This window comes from Pongo pygmaeus, chromosome 18 (genome assembly GCF_028885625.2).
Source record: "Pongo pygmaeus isolate AG05252 chromosome 18, NHGRI_mPonPyg2-v2.0_pri, whole genome shotgun sequence".
Taxonomy (NCBI): domain Eukaryota; kingdom Metazoa; phylum Chordata; class Mammalia; order Primates; family Hominidae; genus Pongo; species Pongo pygmaeus.
This window is the reverse complement of record NC_072391.2, coordinates 45,591,432-45,606,251: the sequence shown is the minus strand read 5'-3', so window position 1 is coordinate 45,606,251 and position 14,820 is coordinate 45,591,432. Positions and strand designations below refer to the sequence as shown.

The following is a 14,820-nucleotide window of genomic DNA, read 5'->3' as shown; positions in this document are numbered from 1 at the left end:
CCACAGCATCACAAATACTAGGAGGTAGGATGGAAAGTTAATATAGTTATTTATACAGGAAGTTATGTTAAGAGTTCATTATATATCACGTTTTCTTTTTACTTTCTAAAAAATGTCTTTTTATTAGGCTGGATTTCTGACTGTTTAGATAGTATTTTTGAAGTCACTTCATAAATTTGGCCCCTTTGTTATGTCTTTTTAACAGTCTATTTAAGGCTTAACATAAATCATTTCTGTTAACCATAAAGTACTCTGGCTGACTTGCAGGCCACATACGAAAGATTTGAACTTATTATGAATCATGAAATGTTCCAACTTCAGGTTGTTTGTGTCATAGGTCATGATAGGAAGATAGGTGAAAGGGCTGTGCCAGGCAACTTAACACATCAGAGGGCCTGGAAAAATAAAGTAGATTGTGGGGAAGGAGGGTCAGTACAGGACTTGCCCAGCACATTAAACAGGAAGTGAAATTTAGTCACTAGTGGGGCAGAAATGGTCAAACCACACAGTTCCCAAGTATTCCCAACTTCCCCCATTTTGAGGAGCATATTCATCTTAACAGAGGGTACATAAGGAATGAAGCAGATCGACTCATTTTGTTATTTTTGTGATTGGATCCCTGAAGGAGTCTCTCTCTTCTTTTTTTTTTTTTTTTTTCTTTTCTGAGACGGAGTCTCACTCTGTCGCTCAGGCTGGAGTGCAGTGGCATGATCTCGGCTCACTGCAACCTCCGCCTCCTGGGTTCAAGCGATTCTTCTGCTTCAGCCTCCCGAGTAGCTGGGACTGCAGGCACACACCACCACGCCCGGCTAATTTTTGTATTTTTAGTAGAGACGGGGTTTCATCTTATTGGCCAGGCTGGTCTCGAACTCCTGACCTTGTGATCCACCCACCTCAGCCTCCCAAAGTGCTGGGATTACAGGCAGGAGCCACCACGCCCTGCCGAAGGAGTCTCTTAGTGCTTACGTGCTCTGCATTGCTTAAGTCAGTGGTGAGTACCATTGTAGGGAATGCAGGTGTGGGAATCTCAGGCCATGAGCTTTTAGCTGCTTTTTCCTATTACTGGTTTTCTAAAATGTAGCTTTGACCCTCCATTCTCCACTGTCACCAGCCACCCCCATGAAAACTGGCAAATATTTGTATGGACACCGTTGAGAAGTTGGATAGGCCAGTAGGAGGAGGCTTCAACAGACTCTTGGCATAGGGATCTTTCTTGTGGTAGAACCATTTGTCCCTCCTATCCCTAGATCTGCCCTAGCCCCACCCCTGCCCTCTCTCAGGGTCTCTTATCGTCCCTGTCTTTGTCCTCTACTTCTTGTAGTATAGCTCTGAAAGAGTTTTTGAGGTAGGCTTCATTAAATACCCAGGCTGGAGTGCAGCAGTGCTGTCTCAGCTCACTGCAACCTCTGCCTCCCGGGTTCAAGCGATTCTCCTGCCTCAGCCTCCTGAGTAACTGGGATTACAGGCACACGCTACCACACCTGGCTAATTTTGTATTTTTAGTAGAGACAGGGTTTCATCATGTTGGCCAGTCTGGTCTTGAACTCCTGACCTCAAGTAATCCACCTGCCTCAGCCTCCCAAAGTGCTGGGATTACAGGTGTGAGCCACCGTGCCTGGCCTACTATTCTTGAGAAGCAAATGAGTTTAATCTTCTTATGTTTAAAAAATAACTGAAGTTAGTTCATATGTTGTTTTTGCCTTAGTATGGGTCTTGCTTGTATTTTTTTTCTTCCTAGTGAGTTATTAAAATTGAGTCAATAGAAAAAAGGTTTTCTACAGCTCTCCAAGTGAAACATTTGAGTGTACTTTCATTTCTTGATACATTTGGGAAGATAGCCCTTTTCTGAATGTATATTCAACTTATTCCATGAACAGAACAGCACTTCTTAACCCAGCTCCAGGAGCTCGGAATATTATCTTTAACTCCTGCCCGGATGGTCTTTGGAGAAAGAATTGCTTCTCATGATGACAGGTATGAAAGGCCATTCTCCTTCCTAAGGTTGGAGTGGGGTGGTGAGGAGCCAGCCACCTGCTCTGCTGGACAGGTCCACACTTTTAGAGGACCTGCTTGATGCAGTGGGTTTAATATTTATGGTCATTAAGGTGATATGCTCAGTGATATTTGCTACATAGTTTTTAGAAACACCACAAAAGAAACTCTTTTTGTGTTTTAGTAAACATGGCTGAAAATCTATAAGTAAAAGCAGATATTGTAGTCTCTGGTTGGTAAGTGCTAAAAGTAATGTTTGTCTTGTCTTAGTGTGGCAGACTTGAAAATGGTTTCAAATATTATCTCCTCTCAGTCTACTTTTGGTCAGTGACTTAGCCTATTATTGTAATGCCTGGGTCCTCAGGGTTTCTTCTGAATAATAGAAGTGTCTCAACTGACCCTACTGTGATAGGAGTAAGCTGCATTTCTTTTCTTTCTTTTTTTTTTTTTTCTTGAGATGGAGTCTCACTGTGTCACGCAGACCGGAGTGCAGTGGCACGATCTCAGCTCACTGCAACCTCTGCCTCCTGGGTTCAAGCGATTCTCCTGCCTCAGCCTCCCAAGTAGCTGGGATTACAGGCACGCACCACCATGCCCAGCTAATTTTTGTATTTTTAGTTTAGCAGGTTGCAGTGAGACAGGGTTTTTCCATGTTGGCCAGGGTGGTCTTGAACTCCTGACCTCAGGTGATCTGCCCACCTTGGCCTCCCAAAGTGCTGGGATTACAGGTGTGAGCCACCACACCCGGCCTATAAGCCTGCATTTCTTAGCTTGGCATATAACTCAGGAAGCAGGTACTAGTGCATCTGAGTCACCAAGATTTAGTCTGTACCTTTTAAATATTTTGTTTTGTTTTTGAGATAGAGTTTCTCTGTGTCACCCAGGCTGTGTCACCCAGGCTGGAGTGCAATGGCACAATCTCAGCTCATTGCAACCTCCGCCTCTCAGGTTCAAGCCATTCTCCTGCCTCAGCTTCCCAAGTAGCTGGGATTACAGGCATGTACCACCACGCCTGGCTAATTTTTGTATTTTTAGTAGAGATAGGGTTTCACTATGTTGGTAAGGCTGGTCTCAAACTCCTGATCTCAGATGATCCACTCATCTCGGCCTCCCAAAGTGCTGGGATTACAGGCATGAGTCACTGCACCTGGCCCTTTTTAAATTTTTTCTAAAAACTTTATTGAGCACTAACCAAATCTGATACACCGAGGTAGGTTCTGGGGACATGCATGATTCAGATGCACCTTCTGCCCTAAAGAATTTTGAGAAGACATGTGCATAAGTAACAGAAGGGAGTTTTGCTGTGGTTGAATAAGAGAAGGTTCCAAACTTAACCAATGGAAATAGGACCAGTTTTTAAAATCCTCCTCATGGTATGAAATTAGTAGCAAGTCTACTAGTATTTGGGAGCCTAGTGGTAGCTGTTTATTCTTTTCTCCCCTGCATTTGCCCTGTTTATTTTCATCTGGCTTATAGCACTAACAACAACCCTGGTGTTTTTGCCTGTGTTCCACCAAAACACCACTCCGTTGAAGATAGTGTTTAGCTTGTGACCCAAGCTAGTGAATGATAGTCAAATGGGTCAGAGATGAAAAGAGGGCCTGGGCAGAGGGATGTGGGGCTTGGGACCACAGCAGACATATATTCATTCACCAAAAGGGCCTTCTCATTGGCAGTCCCTTGCCCTGCACCAGGCTGGTATGCAAGACCAGATCTGATGGGTGAGAATCAGGTGGCATGGAAGAAACGAAAGAGGATACCATATGTGGGTGCCTGGGGGATAGGTGAGAAGTACTAGAAGGCAGAATGGAAGGACACTTCCTTCTCAGCTCTGTGACACGGGCAGGGACCCTGCAGGGCTCAGGTCCTTTAACACAGCAGCTTCATTCTCACACCAGCAGGGTTGGAACACATGTACAAGTATGCAGACTAAGCTCTTGCTTGGCTGATACGGCTCTTTGGGTTTTTAGAGGACATGCATGTATATTCTCATTCATAGTATATGAACTCAGAAGCCTTACTGCCTATTTTTGTTAGTACTTCTGGGCAAACATTACCACTTACAACTCACGCCAGTTAGAAATCATTTGTAAAATGTTATTTAATAAAGCCAAAGAATTAAGTCATATTTACTTTCCAAGGTTTTCTAAGATCTCTGAAACTAATGAGGTTTTTTAAATCCCCGTTAAGTACTCATCACTGCTAGTAAAAGCAGTTGTCTTTACCTTTAATTCCAGTGAGTCCTTTAATTTATTTTTTATTATCTTTGTCTACATTGCCTTAGACAAATGTGGTCACCCTAACTTAAGGGATAAAATTCACATCCTCACAGATTTCTTATTAAGAGGGTCTAAGCATGAATAATCAGCAGTGAAATGGAAGTCTTTTTTACTGCTTCATCCTTTCCCTTTTTTATCACCATGTATCCTGTCATATCTTCCATTTGAGTGAATCTATAACTTAGTCTAAACAAAATGGCAATTCTAGGTACCTCTTTTTAAATCAGAGCAGTGTGAACCTATGAATTTTTTTTTTTTTTGAAGCAGTCTCGTTCTGTTGCCCAGGCTGGAATGTAGTGGCACAATCTTGGCTCACTGCACCCTCCACCTGCCTGGGCTCAGCTGATCCTCCACCTCAGCCTCCTGAGTAGCTGGGACTACAGGGAACACCCGGCTAATTTTTTATATTTTTTTGTAGAGACGGGGTTTTACCATGTTGTCCAGACTGGTCTCAAACTCCTGGGCTTGAATGATCTGCCCACCTCAGCCTCCCAAAGTGTTGAGATTACAGGCGTGAGCCACCACACTCGGCTTGAACCTATGAATTTTTAAAAAGGAAAAAGAATTGTAAGGCTGATTGTACTAAGCAGCTAACCTTAGAACCAAAATACTGTTGCTCAGTAACTTAAATCTGAATAATGATTTCACAGGCTTGTCAGCTCTCATTCTCTGCTCTGGTCCTCATGCATTCTTATTAACACTGTTTATTGACAATACAACTTTTGAATAAATTATAGTTGAGATCATTTAACAAAAGAAATTGTATGAAAGACAATCTGTTTTATAATCACGCTAATAATTTTAGAGATATTCACCATTCTGATTGATCTTCAGTTGATAGGGGCTAAACTTTTCTGTGGCCTAGCCTTGGTTAAATTCTTTGATGGTTTTCCTATGAAGAGGAAATCTTCTCTTCTTATAACATGGCTTCTCTGAGCCAAGGATGCCTGTTGCTCATTTTAAACTCTCTTATATTACCATAGGTTTCTACTACACTTAGCGGACAAAACTGGTGGCATAATTGTGACAAATGATAATTTCAGAGAATTTGTGAATGAGTCAGTCTCTTGGAGAGAAATTATTACAAAAAGGTAATATTTTCTTCTTTGTCTTTGGTCAGAAAAGTTTTGTTTTGTTTTTAATTGTTTGTTTCTGTGTGCATTTTGTTTGTTTTGTTTTCTATATTCCTTGGCCCCACAGAAAGCAATATAGGGGACCAAAGCATCATAAGACTGTGCTGCACTCCCTCTTCATAGGTGGCTGGCCCCTCCAGGTAAGAGGGGGCCCAGCACAGAGCAGCAGAGCTGGCAGTGATGAGTGTGGGCATGCTCTGCTGTCACTGCAGCCTTCTAGGGCATCAAGAGTTTTCTTGCATGAAGCAGGAGGCACAGTTAAGTGTGATGGAGCACAGACGGCCTTCTATTTTACTCAGCTGTGAAGTGAAAGGGTAAACTTGATGACAGCTGGGATTCCAGCAAGAGGAAAGGACCGAAAGCAATGTGTGCTGACTGGGCTTTCACTTCTTCATGGTCTGGAGAGAATATTTCCACTTTTTAATATCTGATGCTTTTCTGGAGGTTTTTACAGTCATAGTTTAATAATCTGTATTGAAAACATCTTTAGATATCCAAAATAAAACAAAGTTATGTCAAAAGTTTAGCATTCACGGCTGTTTTTCATTTGTAATAATACTATGAATGTGTCCGCTACTGAAAAATGCCCTAAGATCAGTGGGCACTGGCTTCTAGGACTTTTGGTTAACAAGTATCACCTGACCCGTTATTTAAAATAGAAAGCAAGAGTCTATGATAGTGCCAGGGACAAGTGATATAGGCTAGAAATCTTAAAACATAAAGTGAACATGCCTCGCACTAAGTATAACTAATACATAGTAAAACTCTCAATATAGCTAGCATAACTAGATATTTATCCCTGTTGGGATTTCACAGTTGCACCTTGCCTGGTATTTATATTTTCCTAAATTATTAGAAGATTTTAGAAAAAGATTGTGTGTTATAAATGCCCAGGTGAGAGTTAATTACTGTATGCATTTTGACACCTATGCTGTTAAAAAGCTGTTGTTGATAGCTGAACCAAGAATTGGTCTTTGACCTTCTGGGCACAGTTAATGAGCTGCTAATCTTGTAGGGCATGTTTCTGTTGGACCTCTGCCTGGGCTCATTGTCAGTATTTATTGACACTCATCCATGTATGCATGGAGGGTTTAAATGCAGTCAAGACTGGTGTTCTCCAGCCAAGCTGTTGCTTTCAGCATTCACAAAAACAAGGCAGAAAGGAGACCTGGACAACAAGTTGCACAGGCATTTGGACTTTTAAAAATTATTTTATTTTCTGTTTTCCCCTGATATGATAAATAGTGGTCTAAAGACCTCAGATTTCCTTTATTCATATGTTGTTTTCCATTTTAAAAATATTATTTTCAGTGGATTTGCTTATGGACACATTACCAGTTTTATTCAAAAATTAAACATTTGTTCAGCATTTGTGTCCTAAGCTGACAGTCTTTAAATCTTATTTTTCAAAGTTATATTAGAAGAAGAAGCGGCTTCCTAAGCCCAGTACAAATCTGCAAGTCTGGATGAGAAATTTGAGGGCCAGCTGATAAAACGTTCTGACTATATTGTTTTTGTGTCCAAAACAGAAATTAAAAGGGTTTGACTTGGGTGTTTTCCCCGCTTTTAGGCAGTTGAGCAGTCTTAGGATTTGTAGGCTGACCTGACTGTTGTTTTGGCATCAGGTGGCTGCTTTGGGATCCTTACGCAGGCCCTGGGAAGTGAGGACCCTGTTTCTCAGCCTCATGGTGTTCTGTGTTGTAGGCTGCTGCAGTACACGTTCGTGGGGGACATATTTATGGTTCCTGATGATCCTCTGGGAAGAAGTGGACCTCGATTAGAGGAGTTTCTTCAGAAGGAAGTCTGTCTTAGGTATTTCCTTTTTCAGATTGTCTTGTATTAAAACGTCTATTTCAATTCTTTGTGCTTTAGTGCAAGTGCTGTCTTTATAGACTAAAAATGACATTGAAAAAATTATTATTTTTTTTTTTTTGAGACAAGGTCTTGCTCTGTCACCCAGGCTGGAATGCAGTGGCGTGATTTCGACTCACTGCAACCTTTGCCCCACCGGGCTTCAGCGATCCTCCCACCTTAGCCTCCCGAGTAGCTGGGACCACAGGTGCATACCACCATGCCCAGCTCTTTTTTTGTATTTTTAGTAGAGACAGGCTCTTACCATGTTGCCCAGGCTGGTCTGAAACTCCTGAGCTCAAGGAATCCGCCTTCCTCAGCCTCCCAAAGTGTTGGGATTATAGGCATGAGCCACCATGCCTGGCCAAAACTTTTTTTTAAGCCTTAAATTTAGTGCTGGTTTCATATATTTGGAAGCTAATGTAGCAAGCATCCCGGATTTTCAACTATAGTCCTTTCAGTTTTCATCCTAGGAAAAGACAGGAGCCAAACTTTTTTTGTGGGTTTATTTTTTATTGATTTATTTTTTTTGAGATGGAATTTCGCTCTTGTTGCCCAGGTTGGAGTGCAATGGTGCGATCTTGGCTCACTGCAACCTCCGCCTCCCGGGTTCAAGTAATTCTCCTGTCTCACCCTCCCAAGTAGCTGGAATTACAGGTGCACGCCACCACGCCTGGCTAATTTTTTGTATTTTTTTTAGCAGAAACGGGGTTTTGCCATGTTAGCCAGGCTGGTCTCGAACTCCTGACCTCAGGTGATCCACCCACCTCGGCCTCCTAAAGTGCTGGGATTACAGGCGTGAGCCACCGTGCCCAGCCTTTTTGTAGGTTTAAAAAGACAAAGCCGGGTGTGGTGGCTCATGCCTGTAATCCCAGCACTTTGTGAGGCCGAGGCAGGTAGATAACTTGAGGTCAGGAGTTCGAGACCATCCTGGCCAACATGGTGAAACCCTGGCTCTACTAAAAATGCAAAAATTAGCTGGGTGTGGTGGTGCGTGCCTGTAATCCCAGCTGCTTGGGAGGCTGAGGCAGGAGAATCACTTGAACCCGGGAGGCGGAGGTTGTAGTGAGCTGAGATTGCACCACTACACTCCAGCCTGGGTTACAGAGCAAGACTCTGTCTCAAAAACAAACAAAAAAACAAAGCTAGTTTTCCAAGCTGGTGGTCACTTACTAGCGAATACTAATTAGGTTCATCATGTATGTGTGAGAGCTCTCCCTCTGAATCACGAGTGCCTGATGGGCTCATTTCATATGTGTGAGTCTTTTTACATTCGCTTTCTAAAGTCATTTGCTTTGAACATGTTATGCTTATATTAATTTACTTACTGCTCAGGAATCACTGCCTGGGGGAACTGACCATTACTTTCTACCTTCACTGAATGGAAAAGCCAGTATTCCATATTTATCTGAAAATGATTTGGTAGTTTAGGTTTGCTTTGTTGTAGTTTGGGTTTGTTTTGTTTTTAGGACACCTTGTTAGTGGTTGTTTCTGTTTTCAGAATTCTTAGGTAACAGACATTAACTAAAGATTCCTGTGAACCTAATAGAGAGATCATATGACCCCATGACTGATGTTTACTGTTCTTAAAAACTAAACCAGGCTGCACTTCTCTGCAATCCCAGCTGGTATTTGCATGGGGGTGTGATGGGCGGGTCTAAGCTGAGAGGAAGACACACAGCTCTCAGCATTTTTAGGCAGTCACACTTTCCAGCTGATCTTTTCCATTTGCAACAGGAACCATTGGGAGTTGTAGGTTTGGATTCAGTGGTAGGTGGTGATGGGTTTCTTTTTTTATATGGGTCTCTTCTACCTAGGAGACCACTACAATTTCAACTCCCTGGTCTTGTGAATCATTTCTCTTTTGAGCCTTTGGGTTTTATGACACAGACGAGGACTGAATTCCCAAACGCCATGCTTTTCTACCCACATGAAGAGAATGGCAGCCATTTTCCACACCTGCTACGCTCATCAGTCCATCTCATTTTCCTTCCCCACATCTGAACTTGGAAATCCCCTGCTGGGCTTCAGGCCCAAGGCCTGTGTCAGAGCATCAATCAGGTCCGCGGGTCAGAGTTAGCAGAAGGAGAGTCCTCTGCTTCCTCCCGCTGCTTGAGCAACCTGGCACGGGGTCTGCCCTGCCTGCCTTTTCACCCTCACCTGGCGGCTCTTTGTAGAGCGGCTCGTCAGTCGGTTAAGAAGTTGGGAGTCACCTCCACCACAGAGGGGCTGTTGAAGTTAGCTGAGCTTTTGAAGTTGGGGAAACTTCAGCTAGCCTCATTTCTCGCCTGCAGGCCGAGTCCAGTGGGAGGCTTTTGAGCGATACAGATGCCCTCCCTGTACACACATACTCGCACACACCCATGTGCGTACAAGTGTGGGCACCCACCCACACCTCATCTAGACTGAGTCGGTGGGGACTGCCACTCTCCCCAAAAGGAGTCTCTTCTAATTTCTATTAACCAGGGTCCTGCACAAAATCAAAATCTTCAGAAGAGTAAGACCCTGTTAAACCTTTTGAAAGCTCCCAAGGGCACCCTGGTTAGAGCCAAACAGCTGGATGGGGTCAGTCCTCACAGCAGAAGACCTGGGAGGGTGGTGTTCCCTCATAGAGCACATTCATTCCCTGGCACGCCTTGAGATGGTGTCAGTGGAATCTGCGCAGGCTCCTCTGTGGGTGTCTGATGTCACCGTCTCCACCTCAGTCTTGCATCCTGCCTTTGGAAGCCAGGGAGCGGCATCCTGAGCCTCAAGGCCTGCCGCAGGTACCTTCTAAAATAGCTCCATGATTTTTTGTTTACTTATAACCCAACTCACCAGGACTCGCTTCCATTCACAGAGATATGCAGCCCCTACTCAGTGCCCTGCCAAATGTGGGCATGTTTGACCCCAGCTTCAGAGTCCCTGGCACCCAGGCAGCCAGCACCAGCCACCAGCCTCCGACCCGGATTCAGGGAGCCCCTTCAAGCCACTGGCTCCCTCAGCAGCCCCACTTCCCACTGCTGCCAGCCCTCCCCAATCTCCAGCAGAACCTGCCCATGCCAGCTCAGAGATCTTCTGCAGAAACCAACGAGCTGAGGGAAGCCCTTCTGAAGATCTTCCCTGACTCAGAGCAAAGACTGAAAATAGACCAGATCTTGGTGGCCCACCCATACATGAAAGATCTAAACGCGCTCTCTGCCATGGTGTTGGATTGAAGATTGTGCTGAGTGCTGAGCTTGCGCTCAGGGCTGGCTGATCAAACTCAAGCTCCTGTACCTGATGGGAATGAACATAATGTGAAGAAACTTATTTCCCAGTGTAAACGCAGTTGTGTAGAAAAAAAAGTTTTGTGTATAAATCTGGGTTTTCAAAACCAGCTTTTTTCTATATATAAATTATGCTGCTATTACAGATTTAACATTTTCTGTTAAAGGAAAGTCTACATTTTCTGCCTGTTCAGAACTGTTTAATAGCAGTTACTCTTGAGTGTATTTACCTTTTTATGTTTTTTAAACTATTTTCCTTAAAGCCGAAAATATTGACAAATGGATATGGTTAGCCTTTATAAATAAATAAAAAAAAAAGAGTTGCTTTCTTAAGGAAAGCAAGACCTCTTAAAGTATATTTTCTTGAGATGAATATGTCCTGTCACTACCATGAAGTGTGCTCACCCTTCCAGCCTCCTCTGCCCTCACCCCCGGAGTTAAAGTGGGTAAGAGTTGGTTTGTTCTGTAGTCTTTGGTTGGAGCATTGTGAAAGTGGACCCGCGGTGCCACTAGATGGCACTTGGTGCCTAGCCATGGTGAATGACCAGGGCGATGTTAGACTCACAGAATACCAGGGCTAGAAGACATTGTGGAGCCCATGGAGTCCCACCCTCCTTCCCCCTTCCACCCTGCTCAAAAGGGGACGGCCCAGTGTGCGCGCCATCCCGCCATGCCCACAGCCACAGCTGAGGAGTGGCCGGGCAGGCAGCAGGCTCCCCAGCCAGGGCTTGACACGCTCACAGGCAGGGGCCTCCACATGCCTGGCCTGGCTCTGGAAGTCACGTCTTAACTTCTGAACACCGTAGCGGGTTGTGAGGAAGTTTAATGAAGAGCCCGGTCACTGTGGCCATCTTGTGTCCACAACTGCAGGAGACGCCCCGACGTGGAGTTTGTACAGCTTTGCCAAAAAATGGTTTTCTATTCTCAAAAGTGACCCAAGCCAATAAATAGCATTAGTAGCTTCTATGGGGGGATCCCAGAGCCCCTGTATTTATTTTCCCTGTGTTTGTCTCTCTAGTGTCCTCCTAAACAGCCTTTCCTATGAGTCTTTCTCAGAATTGGTATCTTAATATTATCTGTTCTAGGTGTTACCCAAATTTAGTGTCAGTAAAGTTCTTTTCCTGGGCAATCTTAATATCTTTACTCTTATTGTCTGGACCTTCAAAGGGCTTTGTATTTTACACCTGCGCCCCCAGGCTGCTCACAGTCGGCTTGCTGCCTGTCCGGATCTTGTCTCCTGGCCCTGAGGAGCAGAGGTTGAGAACTCGGTGCTGGCTTGTAAATGGTGAGGGGACTCGGGGGCATCTCAGAGTGCTCCTTCCAGGCCTGCTTCTTGGTTTTGTTTGATCGCTAAGTTCTTCAAGGGACGAATCCAGAGCCCTCCATGAGGCCAGGCTTGTCCTTCAATCATGTTTCCTCTCAGATGCATCCGTGATGCCTCCTTATGTGGAACTGGTTGTCCATTGTTTGGGCCTATGGCCAAGTCACCCAGCTGTGGAAGCAGAGGTAGAAGACAAGGCCAGCCAGGAGGGCGACTTCAGTCACAGCTCCCATGCCTCAGCTTTGCACCAGTTTTCAAAAGCACAACTGAGGTGTGCGGGCTGGGGCTGTCTTGCAGTGACTCTGGCCTTCTGGCTCACTGTTCAGTCCAGCAGCCTGGCTGACCTACTATTTCTCCTCTGCTTCAGAGGAAACCCAGGAGATGCCCTTACTGGCAGGCTGAGTCTCCACCCATGCTGGTTGGTGCTGGCTAGGCTGAGGGGGTCACCACTTCTCCCGGCTCTAGAAGCTACTTGACCTTTGATGTTTGAATTCTGTAAGTCTTCGTGTTCTGACTTATTGCTTCAGAGGGATTGGCCTGTCCCCTTTCCCTTTCTCGGCTATGGGAAGGAAGGATTGCTCATTGGTTGCCTTCATCAGTTACAGCATGAGATGGAATTCATCATTCCTTCCGAAACCCCTGATATTTAATATTTGATATTTAAAAACCCAAATTATCAAACCATTAAGAACTCATTACTGGTTCTCAGCCTCCTCCAGTAGTAGCTTCAGTGTGGCTGCTGCGTAAGTATCTGTAGCCTGTCTACCTCCTGCAGTGGGGCCGCTCGCCGCTTCCCTGTCTACTGCTCAGCCTCTCCCACTTCGTGGCATCCATGTAAAGTAGCTGGCAGGGCAGAGATGTCACCCTCATTCAACAGGCAGGATGTCTGTTGCTCAGAGAGGTTTGTCCTGAGGGCCTGGGTGATTCCTGGGCCTACATTCTTCCCGAGGCTCCAGGCCGCCATCTCTGGGAGTAAAAGAGCCTTGTCTGACCTTGATGCAAGCAGTCTGTTTGAACCCCTGTAGGCTGCATTCAGGAGACAGAAGGTGTCTGGGCCATCCTGGACGGCCGGTCAGCATTGCTAGGCAGGCTCGGCTGTCTGGCCGGGACTTGGGCCTGGGTGGCTTTTGAGACCAGTGAAGAAGGGAGAGCTGGCCTCATGCCCGTGCGGCTTGTGGCACGGCTGGGATGTGAGGGAGGACTCAGATCTACACACAGAAACCCCTCTTCTCCCCACCCTCCCCCAGCTCCTTCCTGCCTCCCACGCCTCAGGTGTGGCTGCCTATGGGACCATCCCCCAACCCCTCTCCTCGAACCTCCTTGTCCTCACCCAGTTCCTGCAGTGTCTCTGACCCACGCCTCCTGCGTCCTGGCTGACTTGCCCAGGCGGTGTCTCTGGCTCACCTCCATCTGTTCATCACCTTCCTCCCCAGTGTTGCCACTTATCTTGGATGTTTTAGATTGAAACAGCCTGATTCCTGGAAGAATCCTCTTCATTCATTGCTAGTGCTTCCCCTCACCTCCCACTCTCCACTTCCCAGTTTGCAAATGTGGCTTTCGCCCACCAAATGAAAGCGGACTGAGAGCAGCCCTTGGGGACGGCCCGGTGCCTGGCTGCAAGGCCGCGCTGGGGCTCTGTCTTGGTGGTGCACATGGCTTGACCGGACTTTCCCTGCTTCCCACCACTTCCCTCACTCCCAGACCTCCCTCATTCTTTTTGTCTCTTCTTTTTGCCTAAAGCCAGCCCTTAACACCCTGTTCTTCCTCAGCAGGTAGTTTGCAGACTTTGCCCCACCTTTGGGGCTCGTGGTGGTAGAGAGGGCAGCTGGTGTTAAGAATGCAGGTTACCGGGCATGACTCGGCAGATGCTTGCCCAGTAGTTCTGGAGGAAGGCCCGGGAATCTGCAAATGAGCACATTCCCCAGGCAGTTCCCATGCAGGTGATCCACAGACCACGTGTTGAGAAACTGCAGTCACCCTTAGGGCCACATTGTCCCTTTCCCCACTGTCCCCTCTCTGTAGTGACTGGCCCTGACCATCAGGAGTGCACTTTCCACTCTACCAGGAAGCCCTATGGCATCCTCAGGCTCCCCAGACCTGCAGCTTGCACGGGGCCCGTCCCTCCTTCCACACCCACCCTCCGTATGGTCCCCTGCTCTGCCCTCGTGCTTTGCTGGCCCCTGCCCGCTACTCCCACTCTCAGACACCCAGGGGTGGTGGGCCCTAACTGGCCAGCCCCTCCCAGCGCTGCCCTCTGCTGTCCAGATGCTGCAGTGCGGCCAGATTTACCTTCCAGTAACACACTTCTAGTCACCCCTCCTGCGAAGTGATCTGCAGTGGCTGTTTGACCAGACCACGAAGTTCACACCTCCTGAGCTTAGTGTCCGTGGCTATCCGCCTCCCAGCCTTACTTGACTGTCCCCAAACTTTCCCTGCGGCCACACGTTTCCCATGACCTGTGGGCTTTACAGATGGACCTCTCTCCTCTAGAGATGCCCTTCTCCCAAATGGCTTCCCTCCTGGAAGGCCCAGCCTGAGTCCTCCTCGTCCCCTTTCCAGTGCTTCTGCCAGAAGCATCCCCATGATGTTCTGTGACCGCACAGCACTTTGTGTCTTGCTTTGGGCACTTGCCACTCTGGCTGGTGCTGCCGCCACTGATTGTGTACTGTGTTGCTGCCCTTTCTAGACTGTGAGCTCCTCGCGGGCAGGGACCGCCTGTGTTCTCTGTATTTCCCACGGCGCCTAGCACAGTGCCTTGCACTTGATAGGTGCTTAATAAATGTCTGCTCAACTGAACTGGAGGACAGTGCCTTCTTGACTGCGGCATCTGGCAGCAGGACCAGTAAGAGGCCGGGAATCCACCACCCTGCGGTGGGACAGTGGGGTGGGGCTGGGGTCACTCCACTCCCTTCTCCTTCCCCTGCCAGGCTCCAGCACATGCCATCCTTGGCACACAGGTCCGGGGAGGGGTACCTGGCACAGGCTGCGTACCAGAT

General features: G+C 46.6%; 1 protein-coding gene across 1 annotated transcript in view; it reads left to right on the top strand.

Annotated features, from left to right (window-relative positions):
• N4BP1 (NEDD4 binding protein 1) overlaps positions 1-14,620 on the top strand; it is a 71,480-nt gene extending 56,860 nt beyond the window's left edge. The window contains exons 4-7 of the mRNA XM_054453265.2: positions 1,878-1,974; positions 5,255-5,362; positions 7,109-7,216; positions 10,095-14,620. Of these exons, the coding sequence (XP_054309240.1) occupies positions 1,878-1,974; positions 5,255-5,362; positions 7,109-7,216; positions 10,095-10,452 (671 nt within the window). The 3' untranslated portion in view covers positions 10,453-14,620. The remainder of the gene's footprint in view (positions 1-1,877; positions 1,975-5,254; positions 5,363-7,108; positions 7,217-10,094) is intronic.
• Positions 14,621-14,820: the final 200 nt, after the last annotated feature.